We start from the raw sequence: 15,169 nt of genomic DNA, 5'->3' as shown, positions 1-15,169 counted from the left end.
TGAAGGGCCTCCTGGAAGGTACGTGGGGTTCCTAAATAAGTTAGGACATCTCACTTTCAAATGCTCTGAGCTGAGTGAGTAACCAGAGATCAGTTCCAAATCAGCCCGTCTTAGACCCGGTTGGCCTCTGAGAGCCCCACATGGTTTATTTACAGGAACCCAACCCTGCAGATTGGAGCGGACAGTGCATGTCCTGGACCCCTCGTTGAGGCCTTCTGTACACATACTTGTTGAGCTTTGATTCTCTGTGAAATGACCCAAGTTCCACATTGTGGGAAATGCAAAGATGCTCAGGTGTCCTGCAAACAAATGTGACATGAGGCAGCCTGCAATAAAGGGGCGGAAAGGGGAAGAAAACAGAGTTGAGAGTTTTAGAGCAGATGAGGACCCAGCTCTGTTGAGAAGACTGTGGAGGACTTCCAGAAGTTATAGCATTTCATTCGTGCCTGGGAGTTAATGCCATTTCATTCGAGAGGATGAAAGTGGTTTGGATAGACATAAGAGTAGCACGAGCTAAGGGCCCACAAAGAAAGAACCAGGCACTTCAGAGACACATTGAACAGTTAAGTTTGGCTGACATGGACATAAGGCAAAAGAGGTGGCTGGGATTAAGTCACCAAGGGCCTGGAAAGTCATGGTCGAGATGCAGATGTTGATCTTTAGATGAGAGGGAACCCTCACAGGGGCTGAGCTGCAGGGTGGAGTCATCAGTCGGGTGCGGATGGGAGGGACTGGCGCCCTGCAGGGAGGAGCGAAGTCAGGAAACAGTGAGGCTAGGGAGGGTGTGGAGCAGGGTGGTGGGTCCGTGGAAGGGCCGGAGAAGACTGGTCAGAGAAGTGGAGGAGGCACCCCAGGACCTGCCCCGACCCCACGGGCAGTGGAGGGAGAAGGTGCTGAAGGACAGTTGAGCCTGGCTGACGGAGAGGAGTGCCACCCGCCACAGAAGCTGGGGTCAAGGCGGGATCCTAACAGGCAGGCGAGTGACGTCTGGGAGGCCATGAACACGCTCACTCGGAGCAGGTGGAATTTTGTATTTATTTGATCAACACCTGTCTCCTCACTTGGCTGAAAACCGTCTGTGTGGAGGAAGGACCGTGTCCGTATTTGCTCACCATTGCACGTCCAGCATGACAGGGGCCCAGCCAGCATTGAATGAGCGAATGAATGAACGAGGGGTTGAAGGGGCTGGGGTTTGACGGGTGTTTCATGGAGAGGCCAAGATGGGTTAATGATTCTTTGAATTCTTGATACATTTTCTTCACTCAACAAACACTCATTATGTGCCTACTAGTGTTACATATTAGACATTGGAAAGCTTAAGGTCTAGTAGTGGGAGAGGCTCACCCCAAAAATAAACATAATAAAGTGTATGTTAGATAGGCTATGAGGACAGCCCATGGGTCTTGGTGACATCAAGCTTCATCAAGCTTGGTGAATTGGTGTTGGGGGCAGGAAGGTATTCAAGGTAGAGGAAGTGTTGAGTGAAGGTCTAGAGGAAAGAGGGAACTTGAGAGAAGGCTGGCAGCCTCCTGGAGGGCCCTGGGCCTGACTAAAGAACTTGCCTTGTTGAAAACGGGAGCCACTGAGGGTTTTAAACAGGACACTGACACGACAGGTTTGCTTTAGGACTGGAGGAGTGCAGGCTGGGGTGGGGGCCGGGCCACACGGGGGGCTGTCCACAGACAAGAGGGGAGTGTGGAGGATGTGCGAGGGCACCTTCACAGGACGTGCAAAAAGAAGCCTGGGAGAGGAGCAGAGGTTGAGGAGGGGTGGGGGAAGGAGGCATCTTGGGGTGAGAGGAGAGAAGAGAAAAACCACAGGGAACCCTGTCAAGGAGTGTCAGAGGCCACAGGCCATCACAGAAAGGAAAGAAGCGCTCGAAGAAGGCAGTGGACAGTATTACTGTGCTTCCCAGCCATTAAGGAAGGTGAGGAATGGAAAAGACTGTTGGTGGGCGTAGGTACTGATTGAAAGATGGGCACACAACACATAACAAATACACCTTGTGTCCGGTTTTATCATGTTATTAGTCTTTTTGTTTTTTTTTGTGAGGAAGATCAGCCCTGAGCTAACATCCGATGCCAATCCTCCTCTTTTTGCTGAGGAAGACCGGCCCTGGGCTAACATCCGTGCCCATCTTCCTCTACTCTATATGGGACGCCGCCACAGCATGGCCTGACAAGTCGTGCATCAGTGCGCACCCGGGATCCGAACCTGTGAACCCCGGGCCACCGCAGCGGAACACATGCACTTAACTGCTGCGCCACCGGGCCCGGCCCTCATGTTATTAGTCTTATATGTTGTATCTTATTTGAAATTACTTTTGAAGACTTCCAATGGTCTACAGCATGCTAAATCACTTATTTGTAACTTGTGTATATGACCTAGGTGAGTATTTAGAATAAAACTGTTAGGACAGGAGTTAAGTCCATGACATAATTGCATTTATTTAGAAACTCATACTCCATAAGTCTCAAGAGACGTAAACCCTACTCCGGCTTTGCCTTTACTGACTCTGGGAGGTAGTCAGCTGACCTGCCTGGATGTCAGTTTACACACTTGGAAAATTATGGTGTTGGACTGCTTTATTTTAAACAGCCTTCCAATTCTTAAACACAACAATGACAACCACAAAAACAAATGTAAGTTGTTGATTCTATGATTCTAAACAAGTTCCAGTTGGCTGATTGGACCCTAAACTTTTTTCTTTTGTATCTGAAAGTAACTGATTCCTTCATGGATCCTCTTGATCTCTACTGATGAGATGGTGGATGGAAAATTTGATAGAATAGAAAAAAAATTACATGAGAAATGAAACCTTTTTATGTCTTCAGAATGGCCATCTATTGCTGAAATAGTTGTGAAGAATCAACTTTAAACTCTGAGGCATCTTCAAATAAAACTCTTGCTGATGCCCTCCGAGATCACCTCCCATGGGGTGGCTGCTTTCACAGTCTTGTCTGTACTTCTTCTTCCTCTGCTGGTTTTGTCTCTTCTCCCGCCAGTGGCCGGGCCAGGTTCTTGGACTCCACATACTCGACAATTCCATATGCCACCATGGTCAGACTCAGGACCCCGAGGAGAATGTAGAGTTTGACATAGACGCATAAAAACGTGCTGTATCCAAATGCAATGACGAACCCCACGGCTTCCCACAGGCGGTAGTTAGCGAAGGCGGCCTCCTTGTTCTTCTCAAACAGAACGCCATAGAGAACTGTGAAGGAGAGACGGGAGGAAGAGGCTGCTGTGAAACCTCGGATAATCCTTTCGACTATTGCTGAGAAGAGTGTACCTTTCCCATTGCCCCATATCCTCAACAAGACCTTTTCCTTTTTAAAAAGCAGAACTATTTCACATGGTGGATTATAGCAAGTCAAGCGACGTTCTCTAGCAGTGAAGAACCATCATATATACAAGAAACGGAGAATTCATGAAATGGTAGCCCTGGAGGGACCCCTCACTTTGTAGCTGAGAGAAACAAAGCTTGGAGATCTGACTTGTGTAAGAGGAGGTGTGGCTGCTTGTCAGCATGCACAAGGGAAGACAAAGGGAAGGCTTCTATCAGTCAAAGACGTTTATTCTTTCACTAGAGAATGTCGGCAGAGACTGCACACTGGCTTATGAGATAAGTGATTTCAGCCTCAGAATTTCCAGTGACCACAGTGGAGTAACGGAATGACCATTATATGGGACATTCATTCCTATCCATATGGTAGGTGCAAACTTTAAGAGCAAAAGAATTCAGCTAGGCAAGACTGTAGGGTCAGAGCACTCCGTGCCTGCTTTGATGGAAGGACTAAAGAGCCCTCAGGTGGTTGCCGGAAGGTTTGGGAGAGAAATGACCCGAGTCTGTGTTAGGGGCTGGATTGTGTCCACTCAAAAATCCATATTTTGGAATCCTAACCCCCAGGACCTCAGAATGTGACCATACTTGGAAGTGGGGCATTTATTTATTTATTTTTTTTGTGAGGAAGATCAGCCCTGAGCTAACACCCATGCCAATCCTCCTCGTTTGCTGAGGAAGACTGGCCCTGGGCTAACATCTGTGCCCATCTTCCTGCGCTTTATATGGGATGCCGCCACGGCGTGGCTTGACAAGCGGTGCATCAGTGCGCGCCTGGGATCCGAACCCAGGCCGCCAACAGCAGAGCGCACAGAGGACACAGAGATAATATGGCCGTCTACACACCAAGGAGAGAGGCCTCAGGAGAAACCAGCCCTGCCGACACCTGGATCTCAGACCTTCTAGCCTGCAGGACTGAGAGAGAATAAATGTCTGTTGTTTAAGCCGCCTCATCTATTGTACTTTGTTATGGCATCCCAGCAAGCTAGTACAGTCTGATGATGCTTCTAGATGAAAGTAAATGATTTTTTGTTTCCTGTTCACAGCGTGGTAAAATTTTTGATATACCCGGATGAGAACTGGAAGAATCTTCATCTCCATGACGTGAGCCAGGAGGCAGATGTGTCTGGAAGATAGTTAGGAAGGTGACAGTGTTCAACAGAGAAGAGTTGATTCATAGGGACTGTCTTGAGCATCCCGGCCAATGTTTGGGGCCAGCCCCATCCCTCTCTTTTCTCCTGAGCTGCCCAGGTCACCACACCCTCTCCTTTCGGCCGATGGACTTGCCTTCTCACAAAGAACACTGCCCCTCCTGAGCCACCATCGCTGACCCGTCTCCCTGTGGACTCCTTCCTTCCACCAAGGCCCAGGAAGGGCCCACTCGCTCTTGTCTCCTTGGGGACATTACACCATCAGTTCGAGCCGCTCTCCTGGACCTCCACCTGACTCTTGGTTACCTCCTCCCCTTCAGCTGGGAAGCAAACTTGTGTCTCTCCCACAGTCGCGCAAACTGCATTCACACCCCCTCTTCTCCTCCTCCATCCACCAACACCACTGTCTGGTCTATTTTGTCCATCCATCCCAGCATTTATTAAGCACCTACCATATGGCAACAATCATGGCACTGAGCTCTGTAAATGCAGAGACAGGCATGATTTCTGCTCTTGTGAAGTTCACGGCCCTTTCTTTAGACTTGGACTCCCAGATGTTTGGGTTTTCCCGCCAATCCAGGCTGTCTGTCCCATCTCAACAGCTCACTGCCTCAGCTGTCGTCACCTCTAGAGTAGTCTGTTCCTCATATCCAGTCTTTCTCTACTCCAAATTATCCCCCAGCCTGTTCCTCGAATAATCTTTCTCAAATGTAAATATGTCCTGTCACTCCCGTGCTGAGAAGTCTCCGTGGCCCCCTGCCTTTGGGGGAAGAACACCAAGAGCCTCATCATGGAGGCAGGTCCCTCCACCTGGCCCTGCCCCTTCAGAGCACCTCCCGCCACTGTCCACCATGCCCCCACTATGGCCACACCGGTCACGCTCCTGTGCCTTGTGCCTTGTGCCTGTGACAGGCTCCTCCGGTGAGCACCCCCCGCCGTGATTCTTCTGTCAAGTTCTCCGTGACCGCCGTCCCACCAGCGTCCTCAGGGCTTCGCCCTCCTCACAGCATTCGGACAGGCCTCTCACACCCTTCCCACCACTCATTATTTTTTCTCCACTTGTCCTCCGCTAGACTGTGGACTCCATTCTTATCTAGAATGGTCATTCCAATGCTATCAAAGAGTCAGCAAAAATACTTACTGAATGACTAAGTGGACTGACAGATGGATGGTGACCTCATAGGTGAATAGGACACCAACACCTAAAGCAGCAAGAGCCAACACACCCTCTCAGAGGGTAAATAAGAACACAAGTAAGTGGTGGGGCAATCCAGGGAAGAGAGAGCTGGGCTTCCTCTCCTCCTCTTCCTGTTATAACCCGAACAGCCCACCCGGGGAGGGAGTGGAGGCAATACAGGACGTGTGACTGCAGACAGCGGGGACATGCAAGGCACCACCTCTGCATGCGAGTGAGATAATGAGAGAACCAAAATGTCACGTGTGGGCTCCCAGCATGGGGCAGGATGGACAGACGGCCCTCGCCCCCAGCCCCAGGGGGACCAGACACCATCTGCACCATGGAGCTGTTGTTCCCTGGGGCAGCTGAGGTCTGCAGGACTGTGGAGATTTGCTTAGAACTGTTTCCTACAGGGCGGGAAAGCTGACGGTGGAACCGTCACACACTTTCTTTTTCAGCTTTCGTTCTGTCCCTTTCCTTCCCTGTCCCTTTCCCCCTACATTTGAAAGGGGAGGGGAGAGAGTTGTAGGAGGAGAGGCCCAGCCAGCACTGGGGTCAGCAGCAAGGTCTCCTGCACGTCTGCCCAGACACGTCAACACCCAGAAGACTCTTCTTGGCATTTGGTCACTCAACTGTCCATCTACCGTGGGAGGGACTCAGGGGGATGAGGCCATCGGAAAGATATAAGAGATAAGATAAGATACACATTTTAAATAATGTAGGTGTGTTTGGGAAAACAAGAGGCTGTTTGGAACACTCAGAAGGTACCCTTCTTGTCTAAGAGTCTGCAAAGTGCCCACCACAATGAACGTTGATGTGCAAAGAGAATCTAACAGCAAAGTCTGGGGTTTAGTCAGCTTCAAGGATTATTTTAAAGATCTCTTGTCTTTCTTTGGAGGATGACTCTTAAAAAGACGCTAGGGAAGAAAATTGAGTTGAGACACTCTGGCTACTGGTGGTAGATTATGTCATGTTCTGTGGCAAAGAAGGTCCAACTGCACCTCTAGCAGGTTGTGGGACCAGAGCCAACGCAGCCCAGCTTCATGAGTGTCCCAGTAACGCGGCAACTCTAGCTTTAAGCTAACATTTTGGTCTATAGGTTGGTATCTTTCAGGGTTTCAAGGTTAAATTCAGATTGTGATGATTATAAATCACTGTGCTCCAGGATAAGGGGACTCTCTCCCCGCTTTCTCTCTCCTGTTCAGGCTCTGGTTGTTTCAAGTCCAGTTCAACCTCTTAAGTAGCCATGGACTCCTGAACTTTGTGAGTTTTTTTATGAGCTTGAAGGAAGAACTTGACATTCTCTGTGTCCGATTCTGAAATTTGACCCTGAGTGATGAGGTCCCCCAGCAGGGAAGAGAGGTCCAGAATGTCTGCTATTCCACACCCTTGTGGTCAATATAAGCTCAGCATGTCTGGGAGGCAGGAGGAGCGCATCAGGAAGAGAGGACCCGGGACCCAGAAGTTGGCGGGAAAGCCAGCTGTGCCTCTGGCTGTACAACAGAACTGAGGAGACTGAAGAAGATGTGTGGCAACTGGACAAGAGGCCAGAAGCCCTCCTATGCGTGGTTCTGTCCAAAAGAAGCTGATCAGAGCCAGCAGAAGGAGCAAGACAACGGACCCTGATATCAGCAGCCAGAATGCTGTTCCAGAAAATGCAGAGAAGGGAATCTGGGGCAGATCTATTTACCCCATTTGGGAACATGCACGAGTGACTTCAGGCCCAGCCTGAAGGAAGAGATGGCAGACCCAGTCACGATTAAGCAAAGTCAGGTTTTTCAGGAAATTACTCATGATCTGGTTCCTATTTTAATCTAAACATAAAGAAAGCAGCATATTAATTGTGTCAAATTTCAATAGGTAAGGATATGGTGGGCAGAGCGGAAAGACATTAAAAAGAAAAGAAAAGTAGGCTAAAAACAATATTCCAATGATTCTGAAGTTACATTACATGTACACTAGGATTGAACCAGTATGTAATGTGGTGCATAGTGGGGGCCAGGTTTCTCACTATCAGAGAAGTGACATGTCATCAAGGGGTAGCTAGAATGGCCCGTGGTGCTAGAGTCGAGTCGGGACATCAGTGTGAACTCATCCTTATTTAATATACATACAGAGAGTAGATACAGACATAAACAGAGATAACATCGGTACATGTACACACATCTCACTCTGTCCGCAAGAGGGACTAGAAACCATGTCATCCTTTATGTGTACACCCCCTCTCCAGGAGGTGGACATTAATTACCTCCCCCTTGGTGATTGCTAGACTTGGTGACTGGCTTCCAAAAAATTGGCTGTGGAAAGGAAAAAATAGCAACTCTGCATTGGAGAAGGCTGGTAGATACCAGGTTGACCAGCCATCAAGGTTCACATCCCCAGTGATCAGTCATGTTGCTGCCATATGTCCCCTGATGAGAAAGGCACTTCACTCTGGGGTCTTCTTCCCCGAAACCCATAACCCAGCCTAATCAGGAGAAAACATCAGACAACCCCAAATTAAGAGACAACCTACAAAATACCTGACCAGTATTCTTCAAATGTGTCAAGGTCACGAAAAACAAGGGAAAATCAGACGCTGTCACAGACCAGACAAAGGAGATGTGAAGACTAAATGCAACGTGGTCTCCTGGATGAGATCCTGGAGCTGGGGATGGAGAAATCCAGATAAAGTTTGCAGTTTAGTTACGTCAGGTACCAATGTCCATTTCTTTGCTCGGACAAATGTACCACCGTTTTGTAAGACGTTAGCGTGAGGGGACACTGAGTGAACTGTGTATGGGAACGCTCTGTACTATCCGTGCAGCTCTTCTGTAAATCTAAAATTATTCCAAAATAAAAAGTTTGTTTAAAAAGAGAAAAGCCTTGCTCCCAGCCTGACCTGTCTACCTCATCTTCCAGGGAAGGCACTGGGTGGAAGTGACCAGAAGCTGACTCCTGTCCTTGGACGAGGGGACGTGGACAAGTTAGTCTCATTTGGCTGGAAAAGACAGGTTAAATGAACAGGGCATGTAAGTGGAGTCAGACCTTCTGAGTCCATCAACCCGAAAATAGCCCCTTCGGCCTCTAACAGGGCCAGAGAGTATTTTTAGACCAGACATTCTGAATCATAGATGCAGCGCATTGGCGTGTAAGGGTTGTTATGGCAACGGTACCCATCTTTCATGAACTGTCAGGATGAATAAACAGATAGGAGTTACTGGCCCAGATCTACTGCTCCCGAGGCTGAAGGAACTCCTGGAGCCCAGTGGGGAGGGAGTAGCGATCAGCAAGTTGCACAACTCCGCCTGGGGACAGAGCGGCTCGTGTGGTTCTGTCATCTGATCTGCTTCTAAGTTGCAGAACTGTAATGATCAGTTTTTACATTGAGACAGGATGACTGAAAAGGAGGCTTAAATTGCACTGAATTGTATTCAGTTTCATTAATTAGGAAAGTATGTGGCTCACGTATTTTCTTAAAAGAGAGACACACATTCAGAGAGAAGAGGATTGGAAATCTAACTTGCTGTTTAAGAAAAACAAAAATGAGAGAGAGCTGTTCTTGGGAGGCGGGAAAAGCTACATAAAGTTTCCAGTTTTTTAAAAAAATAGAGACCCTAGGATGTGCCAGACTGCAGGGGGCCAGTTCTGAGATCCAGGTGGAGCCAGCCAGCGAGGAATTCAGTTATTGAAACATCACACCTAGCTGAGACGATTGCGAGTGTCGAGTCCAAGAGAAATTCGCAAATATATGAAAAGAACAATTTTCCCCAACAACCTATTTTCCTTGAAAAAAATTACTTTTTATCTGGACAAAAAGACAGAAATAATTCATTTTAAATTAGCATCCAAGGGAATCTTTATGCAAGTCATTCATTGGGCTTGAATATCCAAGCCATTCACTGGACATTATGCAACTTTGTACAGTCTTGACAAAGGCTTTGCCTGACCGTCTCTTATGTCCATGAAAAGAAAGGGAGAGTGAAGTAAAGCGTTTGTTCCTATCTCTCAGAGAGGAAGAAAACCAAGTATATTTATTGCAATCATTTGAAACACCTGGAGAACTACTGTATGGCGTATTGTAGCTACTTACCCCAATCCCCTACTTGACTTTTAATGTATAAATACTTTTTGAAATTGAAGTGAATTCAGAAACATCAGCTAACGTTTTAGATAGCAAGAGGGCATATGCATTTGGAGTGTTCAGTAAAATACTGGTGTCTTGCACACCTCCATGGGGATGTTGAAAGAAATTCTCTCCTGAAGCTCATTGGGTAAGATGCCCCGGATTCTGACAGGTAAGGTGCCCTGTCACTGGTTTGTAACTCTGAACTGCCGAGAAAAGCTAACGTGAGTTTCTGTGTCTCCCTCCTCTGCTGAACCAATGTTTCTTCTCTTCAGCAATATTGCAAGTCCAGCTTGTGAACAGCTGTAGTCTCTGCTTCCAGGTATGCCCTTGATCCAAACACACCAGATTACCGCACTGAGCCAAACACACGTTTGTCATCTGGCTCAAACTTCACCAAAGCCACCTGTATGACTGAGAAAGGATTGTGAAACCCAAATCCCTCAAATTCACCAGCATTAGGTTTGTTGAAGATATTTTTTCAGCTGTTGCATAAGCCGCAACAACCGCAAGATTGCAAGGAGGGAGCCGCCCTAAAGCATTGAGTCTGTGACGGATGAGGTCACGTGCACCTGTCATCCAAGGATGTGGGGATACCAGCCAGGCCTCTTGTCCCTGGAAACGTTGGCTTGTGGCTTGTGTGTGGATTGGCCTGACCTGATTTCTAGTCCCCAGGTGTTTATGGGTGGAACGGTGAGGTCTCTAAAGGAAGAGGGTTTTTTCTGTGCCAGATCCAGCTCCTAGGCTCCCCAAGAGGCATCTCAGCAATCTGCAGATTGCCAGACACACAGACGGCTCATCTCCTGGGGCCTCCGACACCCCTTCCCCACGCCAGGAATCTAGAGGGGTTTGTGGGAAACGCAGGTCTAAGGGTTCCCACCCTAAGTCCTCATCCCAGCCACTTTCAACCACCCCCAAGATGTAACCCTCCGGTCACCTGTCCTCCACGTGTTGTCACCCACACCCCACATCCTTCTTCTCTCACAGGGGTCCCAGCCATAGCGCATCTCACTCTAGACAACACAGCCAACCAGCCAACAAAAAGGTGCTTAACGCTGACTTCCACATCGGGCCTCCCTGCTCTGCACTCCACGGGGCCCCTGGGCCTCGTGCAGGACCTCTCCTCCCAGGTTCTGGCCACTCATGCTCCACCTGCGACCCATCCCTGCCTTTCTGTACTGCGTGGGTGACTTCAGCTTCCATCCAACAACAGTCCTCCTAGCTCAGTGGAAGAACTCACACTCCACATCACCCCCTCCCACGGCACATCCTGATCTCACACCTCCACCTGAAACCTTAGGTTCCAATAGTCCAGCCGAGGACTAGACTCTGTCCTTCCAGCACCTCACGCTCTCGCTCTCAGGACCCAGGTCCTCTGACCTCTTTGATGCCAGCTACTCCTCTCCTGTGTCCCTCTTGCCATCCTCCTGTGTGGCCTCACATCCCACAAGACACAGGATCACCCACAATCTGACCTCTGGATGCCTTCGTCTCAAGTCTCGCCCTCTGTAAGCCCTGGCTGGTGCCGTCTCACATCTCCTCCTCTTTGCTCTGTTGGGTCACTGAGCATCCGAGGGCACTGGGCCAGCCCGCACGCGCTCCCCGCTCTCAGCTGGCGTAAATGCTGCTCACCAGCCCTGCTATCCTGGTCAGGCCCCCTTAGCACCCCCAGCAGCCATCCCCCGCCTCACTTCTCACCCCCGCTCTATTCACTCCCAACGTCAACCTCGAGTGACTGCTGAGGCTGCCATGTGTCATCCATCAAAACATAACGGTTGTGGCTGGGGGCTGAAGCTGGACGTCCAGGTCCAAATCCCAGCTGTCCCCTTATGGCCCAGGACCTCTGCAAGTGACTTCACTTCTCTCTGCTCCCGTCTCCTGCTCTGCAGAGTGTGGGTATGAGCAGTGCCTCCCTGGCAGGGCTGAGTGAGTGAATGCATTTACATAAAGGACTTACAGTCCCCACACATTGTAAATGCTCCATAAGTGTGATCTATAAGATGCTCATTGCTCCATGGGAAAATAACGTTTCCCAGGCATGTACTTTCTTAACTCCTTTCCCCACGGTGACATTTCCCAGGCGTCCTTCATTCTGACTTCCTTCCCCTGGTGCCCAAATAAAGGGCGCCCCTCCCCTGGTCAAGGGAAACCCCTCCTCAGTCCTCCTGTCCCCGCTTGCTTTCTCCGGGTCGTCATTCAGCTCTCTCTCTCCCCAATCTTTTTGCTGACCAATGTCCTCTCTCCATCCCATTTGAAGCCAAGGCCCTTAGCAGGTGCATCTAGCACAGCCATCTCCATCTGCGTGTCTGCCCTTCACACTTCCGCCCTGTGAACCAAGATGCTGAGCCACTGCCCCTGGGAGCGCTGCCCCGTGGTCCCCGCACGCCCCAGCCGCTGGGTGCAGGGGCTTCCTTCCCTCCTGTGCATTCCATCCTGGAAGCTCTGCCCCTCGAGCCCTCTCTTCCCACGTCCCCCTCCCGGCCCCGCTGCTGCTGCCTCAATGGCTGCAGGTCTGTTTTGTCTTCACCTGAGGTACCCCAGCAGCACTCTGTCTCTCGATCACCTCCCATAGCTGACCGTGTCGTCTCCGGTGTGAATCCTTTCTGTTGCTTCCACCGATGCTAAATAAAACTGGACCCTTCACCAGGCATGCCTGACCCGCACGTCAGGCCAGCCAGCCTCTCCACCTCACCCCTTCAGCACTCCTACCCACCCTGACCCTCAGTGCTCCCCATGTGCTGTGGCCAGAATGCTTTTGTCCCCCAAATTCACATGCTGAAACCTAACCCCAATGTGATGGCGTCAGGAGATGGCGTCTGGGAGGTGATTAGGTCGTGAGGGTGGAGCCCTCATAAATGGGATCAGTGCCCTTATAAAAGACCCCAGAGAGCTCCCTTGCCCCTTCCCCATGTGAGGACACAACGAGAAGACAGCCATCTATGAAGCAGATCCCCACCAGACACTGAATCTGCCAACACCTTGATCTTGGACTTCCAGCCTCCAGAACTGTGAGACATAAATGTCTGTTGTTTACAAGCCACCTGGTCTGTGGTGTCCTGTCAAGTCATCCCGAATGGACTGAGAAAGCTCCCTTCCGACATCCCAGCCTCCCCCGAGGCTCCCGGAGCTTCCCCATTGCCTGGACCTCCTTCTGCTCCATGGCTCTGCCTGGAGGACCATCTGCCAGGACTTGACTCAGTCAAGAATGAATCCCATACTGACCTCGCCTCCTGACCCCCACTTTGTTCTCCCAGAAAACTGACAGCACCCCAAGCCCCAGTGCCGCCTGCTCTGACGTTGTCATAGGAACCTGTGAGCTCTTCTGCTCCAAATGGTACATGACCGTCTCCCCATCTCAGACATTATCATAGGAACCTGTAAGCTCTTCTGCTCCGGAAGTTATGCATCCCTCTCCTCATGCTGACTGAGAGCACCGTGAAGGGTTCTTTGTCTTCATATACCAGCACCAAGCATGCAGAGAGCGATCACTCTACTCAGAGATGCTTCAAATGGAAGGCCATGAAGGAACTGCCATTGCTAGGAAAGGCAGTCTTCCATCAGGGTGGAAGCTCACCTGTACTCGAGCAGGGCAATGCCCATCCCTAGGAGAATCTCTCCCTGAAGAACCGAGGGGTGATTTTTCTCTTTTGCATCGTAGATATGAATAAACGCTCAGAGAAAATATTTCACATCCAGAATACGAATCGGGAGCCCTCTTGGGCTGTTTGATTATCTGCTCCCCTCTCCCCTGATCGACCACGTCACCAAGTCTCCCCTCGCGGGTCCTCCACCCACTATGTGTCCCCCACACAGGATAGGGAGATCTAAGCAGGAAATGCTCTGTGTTGGGCACTCACCATTGTTTTGTGTCTGCCAGACGGCGTCGGCCGTGCCCCAAAGGCCAGAAAATACGAAGAACACAGCCAGCTGGTTAGGGTGTGGTTTCCACAGCAAGAGGGCGATTATGCAGGAGAGGTGGACCACCGTGCCTGTGAGTGTGCAGAGGGAAATAAGAACCACTGCCATCAGCTGAGCATGTCTTAGATAAATAATGTTTCCTTAAAATTCCCCAAACTGATCTCTTCGGGTGGATTTTGACACTGAACGTGCAGGCTGATGTGTGTGCACTTCGGACGGATTTCTATGGGACTTTACTGACTTCAAAGCAGTCCACATACACCCTCAGCCCTCACACCCACTCTCCGAGTGGCACACACTCTTTATACTGTGTGTCGCCATTTTTGCTGGAATCTGGCAAACGTGTATGCCTACCCAGCATGTAGAGAGCGATCCTGCCTGTGTACTGGGAGATCCTTCCGTACAGCACAGAGCACAACGCGTTGGTGGCCGAGAAGCAGATCATCGCGTAGCCGACAAAGTGGATCCCCAAGGCGCAGGTGACGTACGACTGGAGGGGAAGCACAGAGTGACGTTAGCGGCCGCTCGTCTCAAGCCTCCTCGAGGGCTGGCTCTGAACTCGCAGTTGGTGGTTGGAATATAATTTATGCTCAGACATGTTCTGCCATGTGACAGCTGACATGCTGAAGTGGCCTGAAACCTTTGTCTAGGCTTTCTGGCTCCCAAGGAGGGAGAACAATGCTGATGCTTGTAAAGAAAATCCCCTTTTGGGTAAGAACTAATGAGGGATGGTTTGGACAGACGTCTGGGCAAACTCCCCCCATATATCCTTTGCCATATGTTGTGCTATACTTATTATTTATATAAGGACTGATTTGAACTATTCTTGGTGGGGTTGAGCGTTTCCTATTCGGCCTATAAGACATCTGAAAGAAGACAGAGGGGAGTGATGAATCTAGGCGGAGCACAGAGGATTTTTAGGGCAGTGAAACTACTCTGTAGGATATTATAATGATGGATACATGTCGTTATATATTTGCCCAAAGCCATAGAATGTTCACCACCCAGAGTGAACCCTAATGTAAACTGTGAACTTGGGGCGATAACAATGTGTCAGGGTAGGTTCATTAGTTGTAACAAATGTGCCCTCTGCTGGGGGATGTTGATAATGGGGAGGCTGTGCATGTGGGGCCAGGAGGTATATGAGAACTCTGTACCCACCTCTCACTTGTGGGGTGAACTTAAAACTGTTCTAAAAAATAAAGCCTTAATAAAAAAGAAGAAGATTGAAAGTAAATGGACTTTCATCAATGGGAATGGACTCCCAATAGAGACAAGAAGAAAGCAAACGCTCCTCGACAAGACAGTGAGGTGTGAAGTGGCCCGCAACCAGGACCGTGGGTCAGCCTGTGCTGCCAGCTCTTTACCTCTCATGTGCATGCCCACCGCTCCTGGCCCTGGGCAGAATCAGGACAGACACACAGAAGAGGGGACTGGCTAGGAGGGCCGACTACATCCGGATGGCGGGGGCACTG

General features: G+C 49.9%; 1 protein-coding gene across 5 annotated transcripts in view; it reads right to left on the bottom strand.

The window, feature by feature from the left end:
- Window positions 1-2,567: 2,567 nt before the first annotated feature.
- Window positions 2,568-15,169, bottom strand: part of UNC93A (unc-93 homolog A) — a 36,420-nt gene continuing 23,818 nt past the window's right edge. For all 5 annotated transcript variants that reach the window (XM_087425025.1, XM_087425024.1, XM_087425023.1 and 2 more), the window contains 3 exons: window positions 14,049-14,184; window positions 13,634-13,765; window positions 2,568-3,214 (listed from right to left, as the gene is read on the bottom strand). In XM_087425025.1, coding sequence (XP_087281151.1) covers window positions 2,949-3,214; window positions 13,634-13,765; window positions 14,049-14,184 — 534 coding nt within the window. In that variant the 3' untranslated portion in view covers window positions 2,568-2,948. The remainder of the gene's footprint in view (window positions 3,215-13,633; window positions 13,766-14,048; window positions 14,185-15,169) is intronic.

This window comes from Ceratotherium simum, chromosome 38 (genome assembly GCF_057802395.1).
Source record: "Ceratotherium simum simum isolate JZ-2026a chromosome 38, ASM5780239v1, whole genome shotgun sequence".
In the NCBI taxonomy this organism is placed as follows: Eukaryota; Metazoa; Chordata; class Mammalia; order Perissodactyla; family Rhinocerotidae; genus Ceratotherium; species Ceratotherium simum.
This window is presented reverse-complemented; position numbering and strand designations above follow the sequence as displayed.